Below are 24,630 nucleotides of genomic sequence, written 5' to 3' on the forward strand. Positions count from 1 at the left end.
CCAGGCCCGGCCGGGGCTCCGGGGCTCGGATGGAGCCGCACCGGATCTTCCTATTTGCAATCAAAGGGAAGCATGAAGCATGGTCAGGCGGGGCCGCCTGCAGAGGGACGGGGTCACGCCGGCGGGGGCTCGGGCTGAGGCTCGGAAGGCAGGCCCAGAGAATGCCAGCTTCGGAAAAAGCCGGGGGCCGGGTTCCCACAGAGGCGCTGGCCCGCTGTGGGGCGCAAGGATGTCAATGTCATTTCCTCCCAAGCGCTCTAGAAAAAACAAACCCGCTTAATTGTTTACACATGTTGCTCGGGGAGCTCAGGGAGGGGGCGCAGGGGCCCTCCCTTTGCAGCCCTAATTACAGGGCTGTGTGGGAGCTTCCCAGGCACCAGGCCCGGGATATAATTTTCCACAAGGAGAAGGTACCCCCGGCCCCGGCCCAGGGTGGGAGGACTCGGAAGCCTCCCCTGCCGCCCCCTGTGAGTTTGGGAGAGGGCCCTGTGTGTATCTGCTCCTGTTTGCTTGAAATAAAGAAACTTGAGAGAGTGAGAAGTGGAAAGAAAGGCCGTCTGGCTCTTGGGAAACCTGAGAAATAAAGTCCAGAGTTTTCCCTTGGGCAGGGCACCTCTCTGGACCTCAGTCTCCTCCTCTGTAAATGGGGACAATAACCGGAGCCGCTTCACGGGGTTGTTGGCACGTTCCATAAACGGGAGCTTTGGTGTTTATGGGGGAGGAACAGTGAGAAGTGGAGTCTGAGGAAGTCAAAATACTCCCCAGCCTGGGGGAAACCGGCACTTTCCCCGCCCAGGGGACTTGGCACACGTGCTTCAGGGACCCTGGAACCTCAGAAGAGCCAGTTTCCAATTTCCAACCAGAGCAAAACGGTGTCCCCAGCTCCTGCAGCTCCGCCGCCCACCCCTGGAGGGCACTGTGGGCCACTGTCAGGCGTCGGGCACAGAGCCGGGCGCACACCCTCCCTCCCCACACAGATCCCTGGGCCGGCAGCAGGCTCCGGACCGGCCTTCTGTCCCACGGCCAGGAAACCAGCAAGTTCCCAGCCAGCGGCAGGGGCCACAGCGTGACAGTCAGCACAGCCTTCCCGAAAACGCACCAACCGCATGAAAACGTGTGAGCGCTCTCACTGTTCAATTCATCTGTAAACCCACTTGGAGAAATACCGTAATCCAAAATGGGGCGGGGGGCCTGTGCCAGGGTGTTTATCACGCATTTTGTACGTGCAATGTCAAAAACCTGGGCGGACACAAACCACAATGCAAATCGTTTAAATTTTACAGTGGCTCACAATCCACGTGTCTCTCTTCTGTAATGTGACTAATAACCTGATAGAGAAACAAAACAAGCCGGCCAATGTCATAGTCTCAACCACATAAGGAGCTCCTAGAAGGTTAAAAAATGTGCTTTTGCCCCCCGGCCGGCGTGGCTCAGTGGTCGAGCGTGGACCTATGAACCAGGAGGTCATGGTTCGGTTCATGGTCGGGGCCACGCTGGGAGCGCGGGCTCGATCCCCAGCAGGGGGTGTGCAGGAGGCAGCCGATCAATGACTCTCATTGATGTTTCTCCCTTCCTCTCTCTGAAATCAATAAAAACATTTTTTTAAGTACTTTTAAAAAAATGTGCTTTCTTCCCTTCTCTGACCCCCTTGGTGCCTCACTCAGAGCTGGACATGTTCTTGACGCCTGTTGGTGAGTGAGCAGCCCCATATAAGCTCCACTGTTACCCCCCATCAGCCCTCTGGCCTTGAAGCTTTGTGGTCAGTAACCCCCTTGGATATTGCAAGTGCTGGAAAGAATGGGTCTGAGAGCTTCTTCATTCTCAGTTGACATCTTAGAAAAAGAGGGAAGGGATTGAACTTGGATGGGAGGGGTCAGGAGGGGGCACCTGGAAATGGGAAGAACTGAAAGGAGAGGTGGTGTGGTAGCCTGATGCCAAGACAGCCCTGCCATCCCCAACCCGGGGGGCCACACAGTTGTCACCCCCTCTCCCTGAGTGTAGGTGGGTCCTCTGAGTTGCTTCTAACCAACAGAATATGGTAAAGATGAAGGGACTGAGCGGATGTAATTAAGGTCCCTAATCAGTTGACTTGCGCATGATCAAAAGGGGGATTCTCCTGGGTGGGCCTGAGCTAACCAGGTGAGACCTTAAAAGAGGGTCCAGGTGTTTCCTGAAGGCAGCGGTCCAAGGCAGAGGGAGCCCCCTGCTGGCCGTGAAGAGAGAACACGCTGTGGACTCCTGTGGGGGCAGTGGCGCTGGGGCTGAGTGCCTCAGTCTTACACCCCAAGGAACTGAATTCCGCCAGCAATCTGAACGAGCTTGGAAGGCGACCCTGACCTCTAGTGAGACCTCAGCCTGGAGGACCCCTCACTGCAGGCTTGTGAGACCCCGAGCAGAGGACCAGGTAAGCTGCACCCAGACTCCTGATCCACAGACACTGTGAGACCATAAATGGTACTGTTTTAAGCCGCTACGGGGGTTCCCCAGAGGGGCCCTTATGGAAGACTGGGGAGCCCAGGTTGGCAGGGCGCAGCAGCCATCTGGTCTTGGGTTTCCTCTGTAAGTGTGTGTGCCGGATGTGCAAGAAAGGTTCCATAGCATTAGACCACACTGGCATCATGTCCAGGAGAGGGCCCCAAATCAGCCCAGGGCCCTGATCCCGGGGCCTGCGTGACACCCCAGCCCGGCTCTGGCCTCTCCTGCTCACAGCCCAGGAGATGCCCCCAGACACCAGGCCCCCACCAGGGGCAGTGCCAGCCTCTCAGGCCCGGGCTCAGCCCCAAAGTCCTTGCCTGCTGCCCAGAGACCCCCAGCCTGCTGCCCAGCATCCTCTCCTCCTTCATACCACCCCTAAAACGAGGTCAGGACCAAGTCTGGGTGCAGCATGTAATGCAGATGAAGGGACAAGGCCAGAACTCACTGATGCCTAAGGCCAACTCAAACTCAGTACCCGGGATGGCCTCGGAGGGTGGCCGAATGTGGCTGCCTCTCAGGTCAGCAGACGTGAGCTCAAGATCCCTGACCCGACGTGTCTCATTTGCTCTGGTCACTCTGCTGCTGCCCGGGAGACAGGCGCTGTCTCTCCTGGGTCCAGTGTTCAGACACAGGGACAGCTGCTTCCAGGAGGCCGCTCCCTGACCTGCCCCATCCTGGAGGCTTGGGTCTACCCGGACGTGACGGGGAGAACAGGTCCCCCAGGCCTCCTTCCCCGCTGGAAAGGTCACTGCCCCTTGACAGCATCCTCCCTGCCCTTGGCTCACACCTGCCTCTCCCCGGGCCCTCCAGCTCCCGGGCGGGCAGTCAGGGCAAACAGCAGGCACTCGGCACATGATCCTGCCCTTCCCGTTTCCGGATGAGCTGCGGCCCAAGGACGGAGGCTCGTCTCACCACCAGGGGGCAGTGTTATCTGCTCCCGGCTGCAAGCTCCATGCTCTGTGAAGCAGGGGCCAGCCTGGATTTCCAGGGAGGCCTGGAGTCCCCCGAGCTCCCAGCGAAGCCCCCCCATCTGTCCCCGGGGCAGAGGTTCAGAGGCTGCGGGGAAGTGCGAGGCGGCCAGGCCTAGGTGCTGACTGATGCTTCCCAGACGCTGGAGAAAAGGGCGGTGCTGGGAGGGGGTTCAGGGAAAGTGAGGCCCCCGCGCAGTGGTTAGAGCAGGGCCACACACGTCCCAGGACAGGAGTCTCGGGCAGACCCCAGCTCCCCACAGGGGGCACGCTTGTGATTTTCAAACCTTGAGGAGACTGAAGGAGCCAGAAAGTTCCTTAAGTGGCTGGTCACTAAAGCCCACCGTACTCGACTAACAGCCCTCAGGAGCGGCTCCGACCTCAGGAAAAGGGCCGTACAACGGCCCCTCCCACCGGCATGGGGTCCGAGGAGAGGGGGGTCCAGGGAAGACTGTGGGGAGCACAGGGAGGTATCAACAGGCACGAAGGAGGGGAACCCCACCCCCACCTCGCCAAACTCCCGCCTGGAGAGAAATCCAACATCGCACCCTGGGCCTCTGGAGGGAGCTGGCAGTGGCTCCCAGGCCCGATCACAGCTGGGACTCGGGGGGCAGCTTTCCACAACTTCAGGTGCCCAGGCTCCCCTCGAGACGGGCCAAACGAGAACCTCCAGGGTAGGTCTGAGAAGTCTGCATTTATTGCCTCTGGATCCAGGTGGTCGAGAGGTTTAGGAGCCTGAACTGTCCCCACTCTCTCCCTGTCCTAAGGGCGGAGGAGAGGGAGTGATGTTTTCCATCTGTCATTCGAGCGGAGGGGTGGACTGTCTATCAATCCTGACAACCTGTCTCCAAACGGCTCCAACTGGCAACTTCACCCAGGCATCCAAGGGGCCCGTTTGCACACGTAAGTACACACACAGGCAAGCTGGGCAGGAGCCCACGCTCAGCAGGTGGCCAGGAAACCAGGCCCGGGGGCCCATCCCAATCTCGAAGGGACATCCAGTTCCCAGAGTATAGCCCCGGTGGGCGGGTGGGTGGCAGCCAGGGGCGCAGCAGCCGAGGTGTCAGCTGCGGTCACAGGTGGCGGGCTGCCTCCCAGACGATCTGCAGGGCCATGGAGGCGCAGGGGAGCTGGGCCACGGTGTAGGCCAGCGAGCGGATGGGCGCCCGCAGCTTCCCCAGGTAGGCCACGGTGTGCACCATGCGGCCCAGGAACACCAGCAGGAAGTGCGTGTGCGCCACCCACGGGCTGGGCTCCAGGAGGGAGTAGACAAAGCCCAGGAACAGGAACGGGTAGATGGTCTCCATGTCGTTCCGGTGCGCTCTGGGGAGGCAAGGGGTGTGGTCAGCCGGGCATCAGCTTTGAGAAGGTCACGGGAGCTGGGGCCTCTGCCCTGAAAGGCCCTGCACCACAGGGGACCATCTCAAGGGTGCCAGATACAGTCCATTCCTGCGGGAACGAGAGGTGCCACGGCCACTCCCACCCTGGCGCCCGCAAGCGGCTGAGGATACAGCCCTGCTCACAGGCCAGGAGCCACAGGCGGCCGGTGGGGCTCTTTCCCAGCCCTAGAGCTCCCCAGGGCCCGGTCCCTGCCAGTCTCCCCAATCTTGCCCTCTGACCTTGGACCCCCGGCAGGAAAAGTGGGGCTCTGAGGGGTTGGGTGAGAGCTGGGTGGACCTCGGTCTGAGTCAAGTCTGTCCCTTTTAGCACCAAGGCTCCTCTGAGGCCACCCGCTTCCCAAATGCAGATTCCAGGGCCCTCCGGCCCTCGGACCCACATTCTTTAAGGGGAGGTCTCCGAGGGAGCGGGTCTCCCAGGCGGGCTGTGCTGTCCCTGAGACTTAGATAAATGTATTTTTATCTAAAAGCATCAGGAAAAGCGTAACTAGCATCTGAAACCCATTCGTTCACTTTTCCGCGAAGTGTCTATTTATATTTTAAGAGCGTGTCTTTTTTTAGAAAGCGGTTGGGAGAACAGTGGGCCGAACCCCCGGAGGGCAGGTGAGGGGGAGGGTGATGGAGGACACGCGGGGCTGACTCTGCACCTCAGGAAACCGCGCGGGCGCCGACCCCCGCCTCCTGGCACCGCCGACCCCCCTTCCTGGCACCGCCGACCCCCCCCTCCTGGCACCGCCTGGCTGAGAGGGAGGTGGGGGGGCTGAGAGGAAGCCGGCGGCACCGGAGCCTGGGGCCGGCCGGTCCCCCTCCTCCCTCCCGCTCGTCTCAAACCACAGTGGTGCCCCGACGGGCCGCATGGGGAAACGAGGGATGGTGCAAGAAAACGAATTCCCTTCCTCCCCACCCCAGGCTCTGACCCGAGGCCTACCAGAGGCGCTTGGGCCGAACCCGTCCCCCCAACCACCGCCCGATTTTAAGGTAGAAGCCAGGTCGCCCAGAGCCAGTTCCCTCCTGCAGCACCGGGCCTGCCGGCCCCAGCAGAGGCTGCAACAGCAGCCGCATTTCACAGCACCGGGTGACGGGCTGGAGACGAGACCTAGGTGCCCCAGGGACACAGCTGGCGGCACAGCAGGCCCCCCCTCCCCTTGCCCCTCTCTCCAAACACGATGGCGATTTCCCTGAATTCAGGTTTGATGCGACGTTAAAGGCAGCTTAGTTGTTTTGTTTTAAACTTCACCCAAGGATATTTTCTCCATTGCTCTTCGGGAGAGGGGGGGAGAGGAACATGGACGTGAGAGAGACACACGGATTGGTGGCCTCCCACACGTGTCCGGGCCGGGGCTGGGGCTGGAGCCTGCAACCGAGGAGCGTGCCCTTGACCAGAACGGAACCCAGAACCCTTCGGCCCGCAGGCTGACGCTCTGACCACGGAGCGAACCAGCCGCGGCCGGGCCGCCTGGCTCCGAAGGCGGGTGCAGAACAGCGAGACCCTCGGTGCCGAGCGGAGGCGCCGGAGCGGAGCCGTGCCCGCGGCCGGGGCTGCCCGTGGTTCTCCCTCTGCAGGTAGCGGCGGCCGGGAGGCCCGGGCGCGGGACCCGCCAAGTGCTCAGAACAGCGCCCAGCACCGAGCAGGAGCTTCTAGGCCGCCTGCCTTCTCCGTCACCACCGTCGCCACCGTCCCCAGCCCTGTCCCGGACACGCTGGTTAAAGCCGTCACCCCCTCGGTTTTGCCAGACTCCTGACCACCCTCAGCCGCCTCAGCCAAATGAATAACAACATTCCCCGTGCGATGGGGAGGGAGGGCTGGGCGGGGCGCCTGCCACTCTGCCCAGGGGCCCCTCAGCCCCCTGGGCCAGGGCTCACCGCCCCCAGAAGCAACGCAGCGGGCGGGCGATGTCTAAGGGCCGGGATGCGGGACCCAGACCCCTGCCAGGGCAGTTCGCTGACCAGTCTGCACATCCAGCCCGAAGCCGCTCAAAGCCCGTCAGGCTTGGGGGCCACTCGGACCCCCGCTCACTGCCGCTTCCTGCACAGACTCGGAGTTGCCCAGAACGTGCGTTGGCGGAGACGCGGGTGGTGGCATGAAAGGAAGGGGGGTTCCACTGCCCCCCCCCCAAAGCTGGCGCCTGACCGCCCAGAGCTCGTTCACATTCAGACTCGGCCAGCAGATGTCTCCTCCGGGAACCGGGCCCTGGGGGCTTTCCTGTTCGTGGGGAAGGGCACCGAGGCCACAGGTCTAATATTTAACCAGCGTTACCTCCAGGGCATCTTCTCTGGAGACGGGCTCCAGCCAGTTCTCTGGGGCCGGCAGCAGGGGTGCGATTCTGAGCTCCGCACCCTTGAGGTTCCCTGATGTTATTTATGTGGAAAGTCAGGAGGCGCTCAGCGGACCAGGAGCCCCAGCTCTGGCCTGGTTGGCCCCCGATAAATACATGCCGGACGGATAAAAAACACTGTTAGATAAGAGGTGCTCAAAAAGTGCTGCCTCTCAACCATTTTCGCATCAGAACGCTTGCAGGTGATGGGTCATTCTGATCGCAAGAGAAAACGCGCTGGCCGGGGAGGCTGGCTGGTTAGGGCATCACCCTGATGTGCCAAGGTTGTGGGTTCCATCGCCCGTCAGGACACATAAGATTCGACTGATGGTGCGTAAATAAGTGAAACAACAAATCTCTCTCTCTCCTCCCTCCCTCGCCCTAAAATCACTTAAAAAACAACAACAACTGAATCGGGCGGGTGGAAATGTGTCTCACTGGCATGGTGACGGCCGGTGAACACACACCCAGTGTCTGTAACCCCTGTAATCACTGCTGCGCCACAAGGACGCTTGGCCCCACAGGATCCCCGGCCCCAGGAGGAGCGAACCATCCCCGCGGGGCTGCCGCGAGCTGGCTCAGACCCCCGGGCCGGGCAGCCTGCTGCCTCCACTTCTCTGGCCCTCGGCGCGCAGGGGTCGAGCTCACCCTGGGCGGGCGAGGGCGGGGTAAGGGCCCCCGGTCCGGATTCGAGTACGGGCCGGGCTTCTGTTCACCGACGCCAAGTGTCTTGCACATAGTAGGTGCTCATTAAACGTTGACCGGCTGATGGACAGAGGGCTGGGCCTCACAGCAAGGACGTGCTGCAGTTACATTAGAGAAGGCGAAACGGTGAATAATTCCACCTCTGACGTCACACACTTGTGCGATTTCTAAAAGCCACAAGCACGTGTATTCTCTCCAACGGCCAAGAAAACCAGGAGAAAATTAAAAACAGACTTTCTTTCAAGAACATTCTCTCTTACTGACGCTGATGTCCCGCCCATTTCTGCCTGTGCCGCGGGCACCCCGGTGAGGGTCGGTCTGTCTCCCCTCCCCACGTCTTCCCGGAGCTGCGCTGGCAGCCCCCACCCCCGGGGGCCCCCCCCACCCCCGGGAAACAGCAGAGAGGAAACTGCCCAGAAGCCCGACGTCGCGGCTGTGACTCGATGGTAACCCTTAGTCTCTGACGGGATTTTTACAGACTCTTTTTTCTAAAGAACCATTTTTGAATAGTATTTACGGTCATGGGAAATGCTTGTGAAATAATGTTAACAGAAAACAATCGAGGACCCCCAAGGGGGTGTACGGTGCACGCCCAGTGTTCCGGGAAATGTTTGGGTCACAGAGGAGAGAGAGGGGCGAGCGTTACAGCGACGCTCTCCTCCGTGTACCCTCGACATTTCCCACACTGTCGGCCATCAGCAGTTCTGCCTTTTAGAATAAGAATTGTTCTTGTTCTTGGCCGACTGGAGGGATGCTGGGCGTGGAAAGAGATGTTCAGGTTCACTCGGGACGACAGAAACGAAAATGAAACCAAGACGCGGCAGGAACGGTCACTGAGTGTGGTCGGCGGTGTCCCCGCCCAGCAGTGGGCGCCGGGGAGCCAGGGCCCGAGAGCCACCTGCACGCTGGGCCTGGCCTGCGCCCCGTCTGCCGGGATTGCTTTTTTGGTTTTGTTTTAATCTTCACCAAGGATAATTTTTTCCAATGCTTTTCTTTAGAAAGAGAGTGGAAGGGGGGCGGGGAGAGGGAGGGGGAGAGAGAGAGAGAGAGAGGAACATTGATGTGAGAGACACGTCAATGAGTTGCCTCCTGCATGCGCCCTGACACGTGGGGATGAACCCGCAACCCAGGTACATGCCCCTGACGGGGAATCGAACCCGCGACCCCTGGGTGCACGGGGCCAGTGCTTTAAACCCTGAGCAACACCGGCCGGGCTGCACTATTTCTTACCGTTCAATTGCCTCCTGCAGTCTTTCTCACACGGACAGACACGGGTCAACGAGAGGTTCTGGTGCCGTCTGTTCGTGACAGAAAGAGTGGGAGCGGCCTACCTGCCCGTCGGAGGGAATCGGGCAAGGGAAGGGTCACCCACTCAGCAGACTAGTGACACCGACACGGCGGTGCCCACACGGAGGCCCCGCGTGAACCATCTCTGTTGTTGTGAGAAGCACAGACAGGCCCGCGGGTGCAGGGCGACCCTTGGGGTCGGCGGACAAAGCAGAGCACCTGTGTGTGTAAGTGTAGAAAACCCTGAACCCGCGTCCCTGAACCTCTCCAGGACAGGGTGGGACCCGAGGCCAGAGCGCGGGGAGGGGACTGGTCACGGAACGTCCCTCCCGGCTTCATAACCCTGAGCCATCAGCGAGCGTTGCTTCTCCACAATTAGCAATCAAACCAGCGACTAAAGTAGAACAGTCCTGGGGGGCAGGGAAGCAGAAGGCCTCGGCCCCAGGCCCCCCCGCCCCGGTGTCCAGGAGAGAGAGAGGCGCAGGCCCAGGCCCGGTGGTACTTGCCTGAGGCAGCGATCCACATCCGGGTCGCTCCGGCAGTACTGGGGGCCTCCGTGTCTCAGGGCGTCCTCGGGGTTGGCGAAAGCCTGCAACACAGCAGCGGAGAATGACTGTTCGTGCCACGGGCGGCTGGTCGCCCGGGGAAGGCCATTCGCCGGCATCCAGGAATCCTACTATGTGCTAAGTGCTGGGGACTCGCCGTGGACAAGGCCGCTGTGGACTGAACGCGTCCCCAGCAAATGCAAACGTTGAGACCTACCCCCTCCCCTGCCCCTGCCCCCGTGTGATGGTACTTGGAGGTGGGGCCTTCGGAAGGGAATTAGGTCGTGAGGGCGGAGTCCTCCTGAATGGTACTGGTGCTCTTGTGAAAAAGACCCCAGGGCCCGGCTGGTGTGGCTCAGTGGTTGAGTGTCGACCTCAGAACCTGGAGGTCACTGTTCGATTCCCGGTCAGGGCACCTGCCCGGGTTGCAGGCTCCATCCCCAGTCGGGGGCGTGCAGGAGGCAGCCGATCAACGACTCTCACATCATTGATGTTTCTCTCTCCCTCCCTCTCCCTTCCTCTCTCTGAAATCAATAAAAGCATGTTTTAAAAAAAAGATATTAAAAAATACACAAAAAAACAATGATTTTTAAAAAAAAGACCCCAGAGAGCTCCCTAGGCCCCCCTGTCCTTCTGCCACGTGAGGACTCAGTGCGAAGATGTCCATCTATGAACCAGAAAGCAGGCCCTCGTCAGACACAGACCCTGCCAGAGCCCTGGCCTTGGACTTCCAGCCTCCAGGACTGTGAGAAATGAATTTCTGCCCGGCCCCTGGTGTTTTGTTATAGGTGGCCGAGCAGACTAAGGCAAAGGCGCTCCCGTCCCTGCTCCTGAGAAGCTCACACTCTGATAAACCAGGAAAGGCCAGGTGGTGAGTATTAAGAGGAGAAGATTGGCCTTGAGAATGTTCAGGGAGGTCTGACTGAATCTGGGGGTCGAGGAAGGCTTCTCAGAGGCAGTGACACTCAAGCCGAGGTCTGACGGATGCGTCAACATCAACCAGGTGAAGGAAGGGCTGAGGCAACAGCAACCAGGGCAGAGGAACAGCCTGTGCAAAGGCCCTGGGGTCAGGAGAAGATGGGCACTCAAGGACTTGCCCCCGCACCCAGAATTCTCCCCTCCTGGCCCTTCAGTCACGAGTCATCGATTCTGATAAACCAGGCGGGACCAGCTGTGATGAGTAAGGACCCTCTGCCCTGGGCCGAACCCCTCAGTGGTGACTGTCACCCTGAAAGGACACATCTGGAAAAGTTGTCGAATGTTCTATTGAGATCTTCCCCTGGATGCCCCCTGGAACCCAGCCTTTGGAGAGCAGGTAACCCCTCGAGGCAGAGAGGCCTGTGTGCTGCTCCTGGGGGCACGTCCCTCAACTGTCCTTGATCCTGAGACAATGAGCTTGCTTTCTCCCTAACTCTAAGGGACCCCACGAGACTTGCAACCAGGGGAGCAGCGGCCAGCGGCAGCTTTTCCCCGTCTAACCCCGGAACCTGTCTCCAAGGCCCCCCTTTCCTCTAACTTTCCAGTGAACTGACAGCCGCCCGGCCTTGGCTCGCTTCTTGCCTAGAACGTTTCCAGGGAGCCAGGGCCGAGCCCCACCCAGGCTCTGCTGTTGCTCCTTCTACCCTAAGCCCTTCCTGTGTTTCTCGGTCCCCAGTTTTAATAAACGTCGTCTCAGAATCGCCTGGGCTCATCGTTCCTGCATGAAGAACCAGGCAGCGAGAGGCGGGCAGCTTGGGGCCTGGTCCCCTCTCCGGTGACACTACCTCTCGTTGGGGTGAGGCAGCCCAGCCCTGGACGCACCCCCTCGAAGGGATCAGTTGTTGAGTTACAAGAACTAACCTGGGGGAGCATTTACGCTGTACCGGGCACTGAATTCTCCTGGCAGTGCTGCGACTATCCCGTGTGCCTATGAGGAAACCCAGCTCCCGGACTCGCCCGGTCCCGAGGCTGGTGGGCAGAGCCCGTGCCTGCATCTGTCGCCTCCCCAAGCAGGAATGAGAGGGAATTTCCCAGACCACAGACGGTACCTTGGGGACAGCCTGAGGGGAGCTTTCCTCCTGCCACTCCCCACTGACCAGGCCGACAGGCACTCAGACGGGCAGGTCTCCTCCCTTCCCTGAACGCACGTTAAAGGGAAGCTCTGGGGCCCGGCACCTCACTGTCGACAGCCCCACCCCGGGGCGGGCGGGGAGCTCTGCGGCCGGGCACCTGGGCTCGAACCCAGCTGGGTGGCCTCCAGCCCAGACCCTCACCTGGAGCGAAGGCGAACGGGGCTCCTCCCCCAGGGCCCTGTGGGGAGTAAGCTCCGCTCCTTGCAAGGACTCAGTGGGTGAACAGGCCCCAGCTGGGTGCCCGCAGCCGGCAGCCAGGATGGGCCAAGGCAGAGGGAGGCCAGGTGATCCGCAGGCCGGTGCCTCCAGGGGCTATTTCACCCTGTGCCAGGGGCTGACCCGGCTCCCCGGTGTCCACCCCCCGCGGGATGCCAGAGCCAGCCTCACCTTGCCTTTGGACTGGACAAAGGGGGGGGGGGACAAAGGGACACACTTCCCAGGAACACTTTCCTCTATTGAAGCACCCGGGAGGGTGACCAGCAGGTGCCCCCTGGGCCTCCGGGAGTCAAAGGTGGGCCCGTGGGCGAGCTGGGTCCGCAGCTCACCCCGGGGTCCCCTCTGAGCAGCGCCCGCCCGCCCGCGCCCCGGCTCGGGGCTCAGCCGCTGCGCTGCTGTTTGGCTCCGGGACTCCGGCTGGAGGGGGGATTTCCTCCCTCAAAGCCCCGATGGAGCTCAGCCCGGCGCCCGCCCGGCCCCAGGCTGCCCCGGGTGTGTCAGTGACCCGGCCAGGGAGCTGGGAATTTCCACTCGGAGCTCTCGGTCCCGTTTCTCCGGTTCCCACCCCACCCAAGCCTCGGCTCTCCTGTGCTGGGAAGCCGCCAGGTCGGGGCAGCATTTACCGTCTCGCTCCACCCCGGGGACCCGCGTCTCCAGAGCTCGGCGGGTCTCGCTGTGCCTGGAACTCACCGGGCGGCACAGCGAGTAAAGCTCTTAAAACAGACAACTGGAAGGTGCTGGTACCCAGGGCCGCCCGCGGGAGAGGCACGGGCCCAGCCCCGCACACGCACGCCGGCCCTGACCACCTCGGGGGCCGGAGGGGACTCCCGCGGGGGCGCCGGGCACATACCTTCTTCCGCAGCCGCACTTGGCCAGTGATGACGGCCACCACGTACATCTTGATGACCAGCAGCGTGCTGCAGAGCAGGAAGGCCGGGAGCACCTGGCCGCCGACCACGGCCAGCACCCGGGGCGGCATCCTGGCGGCGGGCGCTCTGGGGAGACAGGGCGCGGGGCTGAGCCTGGGAGCCGGGGAGGCGGCGGCCGGCGGGGCGTCTGCGCTCGGCGCCGCCCACTCCGGGGGCCAGAACTTCTGCCCCAGGTGCCGGAGCCGGGAGCCTGCGGGTGTCCCGGGCCGCCCCTCCCTGGCAAATCCCCACCCACTTTGTAATCTGTTAAAAAAAAAACACACCCTTTTAACCTGTTAAAACGAAATTCAACCGAGTAAATGTGGAGTCTAACTGGCTTTAGCAAGGGGCTCGCGACCCGGCAGCACCCGGTCTGGCGGCTGGGAGGGAGGGCGCCCTGAGGAGCTGCACCACATCGGAGGTGCTTACGGGCAGGGGCGGGGGCCAGGGAGCTTTGGGAAGGGGGGAAGGGGCTCTTTTGCGGCGGAGATGTGTTCTCTTTGGGGGAGGCTTTTATCACGCTGGTTGCCTGCCCTTTCTATGGGGGTGGAGAGCCCCACATGACAGTTACTTTCCTGGTGCTTGACCAGAAAACCCCAGACTGGTTAGGATCTTGGTCGCCTGGCTGGTGAGCCTCGGTGGCTGAGCGCTGACCTATGAACCAGGGGTCACCCTTAGATTCCCGGGCAGGGCACGGGCGGGGGTCCTGGGCTCCATCCCCACCGGGGCCGCGCAGGAAGCAGCTGACCGACGCCTCTCTCGTCATCAGTGTTCCTGTCTCTCCCTCTCCCTTCCTCTCTCTGAAATCAATCAAAACATTAAAAAATTTTTAAAAAACACCGCGGTTCCCCGGAGAGGCTGGCGCTGCAATGGGTCAGGTATGAAGTCCAGGTGTGGCGTGGTTTTCCCTTCATCGCCCTCACCTGTACCGCGGGTACGCGAGCCGGTGGGAGGGCCGAGGCAGTTTTACTCGGGCACCTGCGTCCAGGGGGTTAAAGCATCTGACTACAGGTGGGCTGGGCTCCAAGAGGCGTCAGCCCCAGGGGGTGGGGGGAAGTCTCCTTATCGGGGACCTTTTTTTTGGCACAGGCGGGTTTTTCTGAGCGGGACTAGAAGGCTCAGATTGTAGCCTGAGATACCTTCTCGTGCAGGGAATGAAAGTTGTCAAGCAGGACAAACAGAGCACGGCTGGCTGGCGAAAGGAGCTCCCCTAAAGTTTACATTCTCCTGCGGGGAGAGGGGCGAGCCCCTGGGAACATCAAGCTTCTGTCCAAACCTAACACCCACCAGCCCTTCCGTAGAAAGAATCAAAGCTTCGTGCCCGGAGATTCTTTCTAAGCCCTTGTTTCCAAATCCTCGCCTTGCTGTCTCCTTGGCCCCTGCCCCAGGTTCGGGGCCCGACCTGGGCAAAGGTGGGGATCTTGTCCCTCTAGCTTTGCCAACACTGCTGCTTTGCTAGGGGCACCCTGGGGAAGTGGGGCAGAGGGAAGAATCTGCCCGCTCCACCTTGGGCCCGCCCAAGGGGACAGCGGTGTCAGTCTGGCCTGTGCCCCGAAGCAGCAGAGACCAAGGGGAGGGCTGGGCAGAGGGCAAAGACACCGGCCACGAGCTCTGGAGCCGGACTCGGCTGGCATGGAGACCCGGAGCCAGCCTCTACTGGCCGCTGTGTGGCTGCGGGCAAGCAGTTTCCCTCTCTGAACCTGTTTTCTCAACTGCACCAGCCAGCTGGCTGTCAGTCCCTCCCCACAGCGGCTGAGAGAACGAAAGAGAGTCATGTCTGACTGTTAAGCACCCGGCACACCCTCCGCCGACCGTCAGCATGAGCCTCTGAGCCTCAGTTTCCTGTGGGAGGCAACCAATCAATGTGTCTCTGTCACATCGATGTTTCTCTGCCTCTGTCTCTCTGTCTCTCCCGTCTCCCCCTCCCTCCCTCCCTCCCTCCCTCCCTTCCATTCTCTCTAAAAATCAATGGAAACAATATCCTCAGGTGAAGATTAACCAAAAAAAAAAGAAACCCTACCTGCAGACACCGGGAAAACCAGCGTAGGCAGAGCGCGGATTATTACCTGCTTGTACCCGAAGCGGGACAGGAGAGGGCCCTGGGGAAGCCCTCCCGGCTGACGTGTGTGACCTCACGGGAGGAATCTTTGCCTCATCGGCTGCTGAAAACAACCCGTTAAGCCAGGGCCTGGCACAGAGGACAAACCCGCCTCTGATCTTTGGCCAAAAGTTTCCCTAGAGCCTCCCTCCAGAGTGGAGGGGCTGCGTTGTTTCTGGTGGAGAGGGTGGGGTGTCGTTTTCCCTGAGTTCATGTTACATTCTTTGCCTGTGAAATGAGACTGGTGCTCCCAGCCTTGCGAGGGGGTGAGGGAGCCTGGAAAGGCGGTGGGGGTGCTCCTGTGGGCCTGGCCTTGAGGGTGGGGGGCCCGGCCCCTGGAGGAGGGCCCCTGGGGCCTTGGAAATGCAACATATCTTGGCCTCGGTCAGTGGTTACACAGGTAGATACATGTGTATCTTCAGCTGTTACTTTATTGTATATTTGTATCTTTTGTCTTTTTATTGTATGTTTCTAAAAGCTCACGGAAGCTCCCCGCAGGTAGATACATGTGTATCTTCAGTTGTTACTTTATGGTATATTTGTATCTTCTTTTTATTGCATGTTTCTAAAAGCTCATGGAAGCTCTGCGGTCACAACGGTGGCCTCTGAGCAGAGGGGCCGCTGCACCTGAAGCCCGGGCGGCCTCCCCGGCGCCCCCTCCCCGGCGCCCCCCCCCCCAGCGCCCCCTCCCCGGCGCCCCTGAGCCTCAGAGGCCCAGGCCGGCTGCGCGATTGTCCGACTTCAGAGGAACCTGCAGAGCGAGGAAGCGGCCCCGCCCCGGCCCCGCCGGTTCCTGACCTCGGAGAACCTTGCTGGGGCTTTCTCCAGCCAAGGATGGGAAATGCAGATTAAACGCAAACACACGAAGCTGTCCTTGAGGTGACCTTTTAGGTCAGATTTGTACCGCGGTCATCGCGCAGCATCAACCCTCCCCTGGGAAGCCGCGTTTGTGAAACGCGGTGGGTGGTCTCCGGGAGGCAAAGGTAGACTAGTGAGCTCTTCCCACAGCCCCTCCTGGGGCAGGCCCGCGGGTGGGGCCCTCGGGTGGGGCCCTGGGGCTCCCCTCCCACGAGCGGTCCCGGGAGGGCTGGCTTTCGTGGCCGCACCTCGCTCTCCCGCCTTCCTTTGGGAAATCACACCCTTCCTTCCAGGACTCGTCCCCTATTGCCTGTCACTCTAGTGGGGCAGCCAATGGGCGCTCTCTATTTTCTTAGCGTGGGTAGCCATGTGATCCGTACCAGCCAATCACAATGCCAGCAATGGCATGCAGACACTGATTGGTCCAAGCGCAGCCAATCAAGAGGCCTTCCCTGGGAGTTTATATGCTGACGCGGACAGACCCCTCTCGGCTCCAGGACGGGTCCTGGGGGGTGCTGGCCTCAAGCCGCCTGCAGCCGTCCGTCCTCCCTGCCCGGAGGAAGCTGTAGGAGACACCGAGGCCCCAGCCTCTGACTCACCCTGGGCTAGGAATCTAGGAGTTTCCTTTTCTACTTAAACAACACATCAGTCAAATCACGTCCCTCTGCTTTAAACTCTGCAGCGGCTCCCATCTCACTCAGAGTAAAAGCCAAAGTTTGGACAATGGCTCAGGGCCCTACCCCATCTGGTCCCCATCTGGTTCTCTCTGAACCTCTCTTCCCCACCTCGCCCGTCAGCCAGCCACACTGCCCTCCTTGCGGGTCCTCAGACACGCCGGACACTGTCCTCTGTCTGGGCCTTTGCTCTGGCTGATCCCTCTGCCTGGGGTTCCCTTCCCCCCGGGGGCATCCCCTGGCTGACCCCTCATCTTCCAGTTTGCTCACATCTCTCCTTCTCTGGTCGGACCCACCCTAGTCGCCTTCATCAGTTCTGCAGCCTGTCCCCAACCCCCACTTCCCTGTCTCTACTTTCTCTTTTCTTTTTCCATTGATATTTAGAGAGGGTGGACCGGGGGAGAGAGGGGGAGAGAGGGGGAGAGAGAGGGGAACATGGATGTGAAAGAGACACATCGACTGGTTGCCTCCTGCATGTGCCCTGATCGGGGCCGGGAATCGAACCCAAAACCCAGGTACATGCCCTGGACCAGAAATCGAACCTGCGACCCTTCAGTGTGTGGGCCGGCGCTCTAACCGCTGAGCAACCCCTTCCAGGGCAAGAGGCAGCAACTTTTAATGCCTCGTTTAAGGTCCCTTCCACCCTCTCCATGTTTTCCGGAGTCAGAAAATCCCCAGGGAGCTCAACCCTCTTGGGAATGAGGAACAGCTGGGTTACTCGGCGGTAACAGGAGACCGGCCAGCCGCACGTGGAATATTACGCAGCCAGGAAAAGGAATGAAGTGCCCATACATGCTTCAGGGTGGATTTAACCCGAAAACCATCCTGAGAGGAGCCAGACACAAAAACCCACATCGTGTTTGGTCTGATTTACATGAAATGTTTGTAACAGGCAAACCGTACGAAGACAGAAAGCAGATTGGAGGCAGTCGGGGGGAAGGGGGAGACACTGCTTGAGGCATAGGGGCTTTTCTCTGGGGAAGGCGAAAGTTCTAGAGATGGACCGGGCGATGGCTGCACCACAGAGTGCTCAATGCCACTGAATTGCACATTTTTAAATAGTTAGTTTTGCCCGGCCGGGCATGGCTCAGCGGTTGAGCGTCGACCTAGGATCCAGGCGATCAGGGTTCGATTCCCGGTCAGGACACATGCCTGGGTTGCGGGCTGCAGCTGATCAATGACTCTCTCATCTTTGATGTTTCTATCTCTCTCTCCCTCTCCTCTCCTCTCCCTGAAGTCAATAAAGATATATTTTAAAAAAATAAAAAATAGTTAGTTTTACATTAAAAAGAGAAGAGAAAAGCTGGGGCCACTGTTGCGTGTGCAACTGTATTTAGACGCTTAACATGGCTTTTGCACAGAGCCTGGGCATGTGCGTGAAATGCCAGCGAGTTTCTGGGGCCGGCACGGTGCCCGAGCCCTTCCTCTGTCCCAGGGAAAGAAACCCGCGAGGCTGGTCCAAGTTCCGACCAAGCGTGGCTGACGGGGCCCATCTGCTGCTCCTGGGGCTCCGGCCTCCGCTCCCGTCACTGTGCGCAGGGCTGTGGTCAGGACGGGAGCATTTCCTGCGTGCAGCCTGGGGACACGACACAGCTGACGGGATGGGCGCGGGGGGAGGAGGGGGAGCAGAAATGTTTGTCTCAGCACAAACCACGGCCAAGACCTTGCCAGGGGAGCTGCTGTCCCCCTTGGCGCGGCTCCAGGCAGGGGCTCCGGGCTCCGGGAGAGCCCAGGCCCGCCCCTCCCTGCCCCCGCCGCCCAGGCACGAGGGGCCCACGCCCTCTCGGCCCACCGCCACGGCGCAGTTTCCCACGGGCAGTTCCAGTGTCCGGCTCTCGGCCACATCGGGAACCCATCTCCGAGGAGGCCCTGCAGGGAGCCTTGCATTCCTGGGCTCATGCTCAGCTGCAACGGCTCAGGGGACAGCTGGCCGGGCTTTCCAAGGCGGGGGTGATGGGAACCCTTCCCACCCCCTCAGCAGCCTCCAAGACCCCAAACCTCCTCAGCTCCACAGAAGCACCCCCCTTTCCTTTCCCTCACGGAGACAGTATTTTATGATTGTGGGTTTTGTGACTAATCATCCGAATACGTCAGATGCCGAAATCGGCGAGGGGCGAGGGGCGGCCTCCCTCAGCTCCCACGCGAGGGCCGAATCTGCAGCTCCCAGGGGCCCCTCTCAGCCTGAACCGCGCCACGTCCAACAACAACAATGATAAAATACCAATAACGACGGTGACCACAGTGGCTGCCACGCCTTAGGCACCTCCCCGGGACCAGGCGCCTCCGGGTGCTTTACGCCTGAACCTGCCCCGTTTCACCCTCAGCATCCAGACCCTGGGTTATGGGCATGTCGCGTTCGTTTCACCGACGCAAGAGGAGGCTCGGGGCTGCGCGTGACCTTCTCTAAGGTCACAGATCTGGGCAGGGCTGGAGCTGTCCCAAGCCAGAGCCTGTGTGCCTAACCCCCAGGAAGAGCTGAGGTTTGAATCTAAGCCAGCCTTTCCCTTCTTGCACAATTCTCCTCGCTCAAAATTCCTCCGTGATGTGCCCTTTGGGGCCACGGAGGACACACGAGCTCCCTTCAGAAACTGTAGGACACGCAGGGTCCACCCTAAAGCCCCTCTTCTAGGCAAAACTGCCTGTTTCCAGCCCTCACAGCCCCGTTTGTAAAGGTCCCTCTTAGAGGGGCCACCACCCTGTGTGCTGGGGACCCAGCTCAGATCAAGGGGTGCCATCACCCCTTCCTGAGACCCCTCACTATCACGAGCACAGGAGGAGGTGTCACCCTAAGCAGGTCTGGTTCCATGATTTGTGGGGCCCACTGCAAAATAAAAGCACATTTCCCCTTATTCAAAAGTTAAGGCCCGGCTGGCGTGGCTCAGCGGTTGAGCATCGACCTAGGAACCGGGAGGTCAGGGTTCGATTTCCGGTCAGGGCACAGGCCCGGGTTGCGGGCTCGATCCCCAGCAGGGGGCGTGTGGGAGGCAGCCGATCACTGACTCTCATCATTGATGTTTCTCTCTCTCCCTCTCCCTTCCTCTCTCTGAAATCAATTTAAAAAAAAAAAATCTAAAAAATAAAAATGTTGCTAAGAGTTTCAAGATGAGAACGGTAGAGCATTGAGCTGAGCACAGGACCCTGGGGACTGCAGGAAACCTGCCGGGTTCCAAGCTCGGGTGACTCACACGGATGAGTAAGAGAGGCATGTCCTAATCGAAGCCAGAGCCGGGAACATCAGAGCCCGACGGGCCTTTCACCAGCCTGTCTAACGTGATGATGCCAACATTTTATTACAGCCCAGATCGCATTTCTGAGCGCCTCCTGGGCCAGGCCTCGTGGGATCGCATTTTGAACGGCGCTTACATAATGTTCACCATGTGCCCAGGGACGAAGGACTTATTCAGTCTTCATAACATCGGGTTAAGGAGGTTCTACTATTATTCCCATTCTACAGATGAGAAACTGAGGTTCGGAGGAGTTGAGGGACACACAGGTCGCATAGCTAACAAGTGGCCTCACAACGACCTTTTGGGGTTGGTGCTCATGACACTATCACCTCCGGTTTTCTTTTTTTTTTTTTCTTCTGTGTCTTTATTGATTTCAGAGAGAGAAAGGGAGAGGGAGAGGGAGAGAACGCATTCTCATCAATGATGAGAGTCACTGATCGGCCGCCTCCTGCACGCCCCCGACTGGGTATCGAGCCCACAACCCGGGCCTGTGCCCTGACCGGGAATCGAACCCCGATCGCCTGGATCCTAGGTCGATGCTCGACCGCTGAGCCACGCCGGCCGGGCTACCTCCGGTTTTCAGAGAGGGTTGGTCCCTGAGGCTCGGGGAAGAGAAGGCAGCCAGAGGGAAGTGGTCACACGTGGAGGCTTCAGACCCAGAACCACGAAGGCACAGAGCCCACGCCCTGAGCCCCTGCACACCCGGCCTCCGCCAAAGACCCAGGTCCCATGCCTGCAGGGTGTTCAACAGCATCACCCCCCCCCCAAAAAAAACGACATGTCCAAGTCCTAAACCCCAGGCCCGGCACCTATGAGTGTGACCTTTTTCAGAAATAGAGTCTGTATCAGTCAAGGCTCCCCAGAGAAATAAAACTGATAGGAGAGAGAGACAGAGAGACACACACAGAGGCGTTCACCTCGAGGAGTCGGCTCATGTCATTACAGGGGCTGGGACGTCCCAAGATCTGACTCAAGCACTAACCTCACCCAGCAGCACCCCATGGACACCCCGGAAATGACGTTTAAAGTGGGCGCCCCGGCCAGTGAAGCCGACATGAACAGTGAACCGTCAGGGGACCTTCGCAGGCGTAACTAGGTTAAGGATCTTGAAACGGGAGCATCTTGGATTTAAGGGGCTCTCTAAATCCAGTGGCTGGTGTCCTCATAAGAGAAAGGAGAGGGAGAGTCAGACAGACAGACACAGAGGACAGGGCCACGTGGAGACAGAGGCGAGATTCGACCGATGCAGCCACAAGCCAAGGACTGCCGAGGCTGCCAGCAGCCCCCAGGGCCCGGACGTGCTGAGAGAGCCCCTCAGAGCCTCCAGAAGGAACTGGGGGGGGGGTCCCCTTCCCTTCTGGGTTTTTCTGGGTGGTCTAATAATTAAATCAACATGAGACAGTAACAAGAAAAAGAACCCCATTTAATCACTTACATACGTGTGGGAGCCCCACACACACCAGGGGCTAGAGACGGAGTTAAAGGGAGAATTACTGGGCTTCTGAGCTAAGGGTGAGGGTGAGGCGCCTGGGGCTGCAGAGGGTCGTTCACGGGGCGACAGGAAGAGCCGATGTCCCAAGATTAAAAGTTCACCTGCCCTATGGATGGGTCATAAACAGTTACTCCTGGCGATCACTGTTATTATGGGCAAGGCCCCAATTTAAATGCTTTCAGAGAGAGCTGAACGTCTCTCTGGGGTGCCCAGGGTCTCGACTGCCTTCAGCTGGGGCTAAGTCACAGGCCGCCCGGCACGTCCCAGCGAGGCCCGTTCTGAGCCCCTTCAGAACCAACTCAGCCGACACCGGGATCTCAGGCCTGCAGAACTATGAGAATAAAATTCTGTGGTTTTAAGCCGCCCCGTGTGAGGTCATTTGTTGCAGAAGCCCCAGGAAACGAATAGGCCGCCTTTTTGTGTTTCTAAGTGTGTTTGCGGGTCTGCCGCTGGTGGGCCCTCCCGAGAGAGCTCACATCATATAATTCAGCCAAAGGCGAAAGATTTAGTTACCTGACTGCCAGCGTGGAGGTAAATCTACAGGCCCCTTTCCGGGCGCCCAGAGGCCCAGGGGCTGCAGGTGAGAAGAGTCTTCGTGGCTCAACAGCTTGTTTGCAGACAAGGAGCCCGGAAGGAGGAGGCGTCCCTGGTCGCACGCGGGGGGACCGAGGAAGGCCCAAGCCCCCTGCCCAGGGCAGCTGCTGCAGAGCAGGGCTGACCGACGGGGACCTGAGCCCCTGGATGCAGGGTGTGCGCCCAGCCATCAGTCACCCCCTGGCTGCGCACAGCCAGGCCCCCCCAGGGCAGGTGAAAGGGGGAGGCCCGTGGACGCAGTGCCGGGCGAGTCTTCCTGGGAGCCAGGGCGCGTGAGGCCCCTCACCAGCCATTTCTGAAGGTGGCGGAATTAGGGGGAGACCAGAGTGCCCAGCACAGGTGCCCGCTAGCTCGCTCATCCATCCATCCAGCACCTGCCCCCTGAGCCGCTAAGTGTGCCAGACGCTGGGCTGGGTGCTGGGGACACAGGGGTCACGTCAGAGGCACCCCGACATTAGGAGTGGCTTGGAGGCCTTGACCCGTGACCTCTCTCCAGCCCAGGCCTGGGGTTCTGCTGAGCCAGCCCGGGCCCTCCTCCCGCCTCTTACCCTGTCCCCAGGGGCCTCCGCCCGGCCCCTCAGGTGGTGACGGCAGCAGCCTCGCGTCACTGGAGGCCTCGGCAGCTTGAAGTCCGGGGGGGCTGCAGGGCTCTCCGCGGGCCCCCTGAGGCGTGACTCAGGCGGGCAGGACCTGGGCTGTGGTGAGGCCTCTCCGCACTGATGCAATCGCTTTCTTCACCCCAACCACAGCCTGCCAGGGGCCCTCCTCTGCCTCTCCGCCCCCTGAAGGCCAAGGTTAAGGTGCCGGCAGATAAGGACGCTGACCGGCTGGGGCGAGGCCGGTCCTCAGGAAAGCGCCCACTTCCACCCCAGAGACGCCCCCGTCGGGCACTGCTGGGCCTCCCCCCTCCTCTTCCCCCCTCGCCCCCCTTCCCCTTCTCCTTTCCTCTCCTCCAACCAACAAAGTGCCCTCACAGCCACATTCAACCGCTTAGCGATGGGACCTACGATTTTCCCAAAGGGCACCTGTATTTCTGAGAAAGAAAACCTGGCCGCTGGTGTCCATCGCCCGCTGGTTTGTTCGCTCGCGGGGGGGCAGCAGCGGTCGGGGGCAGGGGTTCGGGAGTCAGCCGGCCTGTGGGGGGCCCCGCCCCGCCGCCTGCTTCCTTTGCAGCCGTGGACCAGAGATTCCCATCCCGCCTCCATCCCCCCCTCTGGGCTGCGGGGAGAACTCGGGGAGTCACGCACCCCGCGCCCGGGGTGCCCAGGGCGAGCTGATGATTAGCTGCTGGCACGACCCGAGGGCAATAGGGAGCCTTAGGGGGTCTCAGGCAGGAGGGCGACCGGGTCGGATCTCTGGCTGCTGGGGGAGGGGGTGCCGGAGGAGAGGGGACGAGCGAGGAGGCTGATGCTGCCCAGATAGGAGGTGACGGGCCTGAGAAGGACACGGAAGGGACCTGGCAGGTCAGTGACAGGCTGGCTGTCAGGTGTGAGAGGAAACAGTAGAAGCCAGAACAGTGGTTACCTCTGGGTGGAGCAGGGGCACTGACGGGTAGGACAGGAGGCAACCTCCCGGGTGCTGAGAAGCATCTGTCTCCATCTGGGCGGTACTTCCAGGGATGTCCACGTAGGTGAAAAAAAGCAAATTAGCCCGGCCGGGCGTGGCTCAGCAGTTGAGCGTCGACCTGGGATCCAGGCGATCGGGATTCGATTCCCGGTCAGGGCAGATGCCCGGGTTGTGGGCTCGATCAATGACTCTCTCATCATTGATGTTTCTATCTCTCTCCCTCTCCTTTCCTCTCTCTGAAATCAATAAAGATATATTTTTTTTAAAAAAGCAAATTAATTAAAAAGAAACCACTGAGCTGTGCACTTAGGATTTGTGTATTTAGGTAAGTTGTATCTTAATAAAAAAAATAAAATAAAATCCCACTGCCTAGGTCTCTGATAGGAAGAGCTAATTGGATGGGCCTGCCATTTGCTGCATCGGGAAGCCTGGAGGAAATGCTGACTTGGGGGACAAGATCGAGTATTCAGTTTGGGCCCTGGCTGGTGTGGCTCAGTGGTTAGAGTGTCGGCCCGAGCACCGAGGGGTCTTGGGTTCCATTCCCAGTTAAGGGAAAGTACCTGGGTTGCAGGTTCTCTCCCCTGGCTCTTGTGCGGGAGGCAACCAATCCATCTGTGTCTCTCACATCGATGTTTCCCTCCCTCCCTCCCTCCCTCCCTCCCTCCCTCCCTCCCTCCCTCCCTCCCTCCCTCCCTCCCTCCCTCTTTTCCACTCTCTCTAAAAATCAGTGGGAAAAAATATCCTCAGGTAAGGATTAGCACAGGGTCTAGTGAACCCTGAAGGGGCACACAGACCAAAAACGCTTGCCGGCAACCCTGGCCTGACGCCAGCCGTTTTCAGTGCTCTGTCTTCTACACCCAGAGAAAGAGACATCAGAGAGCTGGAGCTGACAATGCCGCAGAGCAAAGTGCTCAGCGGGGGAAAAGCATTCCGGGAAAGGGAACAGAACATGCAAAGGCCCTGCGCGCAGGAGCACGGGGCAGGGGAGCAGGCCAGGCAAGAGGTTTGGGCTTCACCCCAAGAGTGATGGGAACCGCAGGAGGATTTTAAGCAGCCGAGGGAGCTGGGCCCCTAAAAGGTCACTCTGAGCGCAGTAAAGGGGAGAAGGGATTGTGGGGTGGGGGAGGGGTTGAAAGTCCACCAAGTCAGTCAGATGTTGTTTATCTTGTCCGGGAGATTTGAGCGTAAGTCCCC

General features: G+C 60.1%; 1 protein-coding gene across 3 annotated transcripts; it reads right to left on the reverse strand.

The window, feature by feature from the left end:
• Positions 1 to 4,122: 4,122 nt before the first annotated feature.
• Positions 4,123 to 15,078, reverse strand: PTGES (prostaglandin E synthase). 3 transcript variants are annotated; one of them, XM_081150468.1, is made up of 4 exons: positions 14,948 to 15,078; positions 12,870 to 13,014; positions 9,654 to 9,736; positions 4,123 to 4,766 (listed from the first exon to the last, which is right to left on the reverse strand). In XM_081150468.1, exons 2-4 carry the CDS (start codon positions 12,996 to 12,998, stop codon positions 4,517 to 4,519), a joined length of 462 nt encoding a protein of 153 aa, XP_081006594.1. In that variant the 5' UTR covers positions 12,999 to 13,014; positions 14,948 to 15,078; the 3' UTR covers positions 4,123 to 4,516. The 3 variants fall into 3 exon arrangements, with proteins under 3 accessions (XP_081006594.1, XP_081006595.1, XP_081006593.1); XM_081150469.1 differs by having other exon boundaries at positions 14,994 to 15,035; XM_081150467.1 differs by lacking the exon at positions 14,948 to 15,078 and having other exon boundaries at positions 12,870 to 13,192.
• Between the last annotated feature and the right edge of the window lie 9,552 nt (positions 15,079 to 24,630).

Source organism: Miniopterus schreibersii (genome assembly GCF_964146895.1).
Source record: "Miniopterus schreibersii genome assembly, chromosome: 11".
Lineage (NCBI taxonomy): Eukaryota > Metazoa > Chordata > Mammalia > Chiroptera > Miniopteridae > Miniopterus > Miniopterus schreibersii.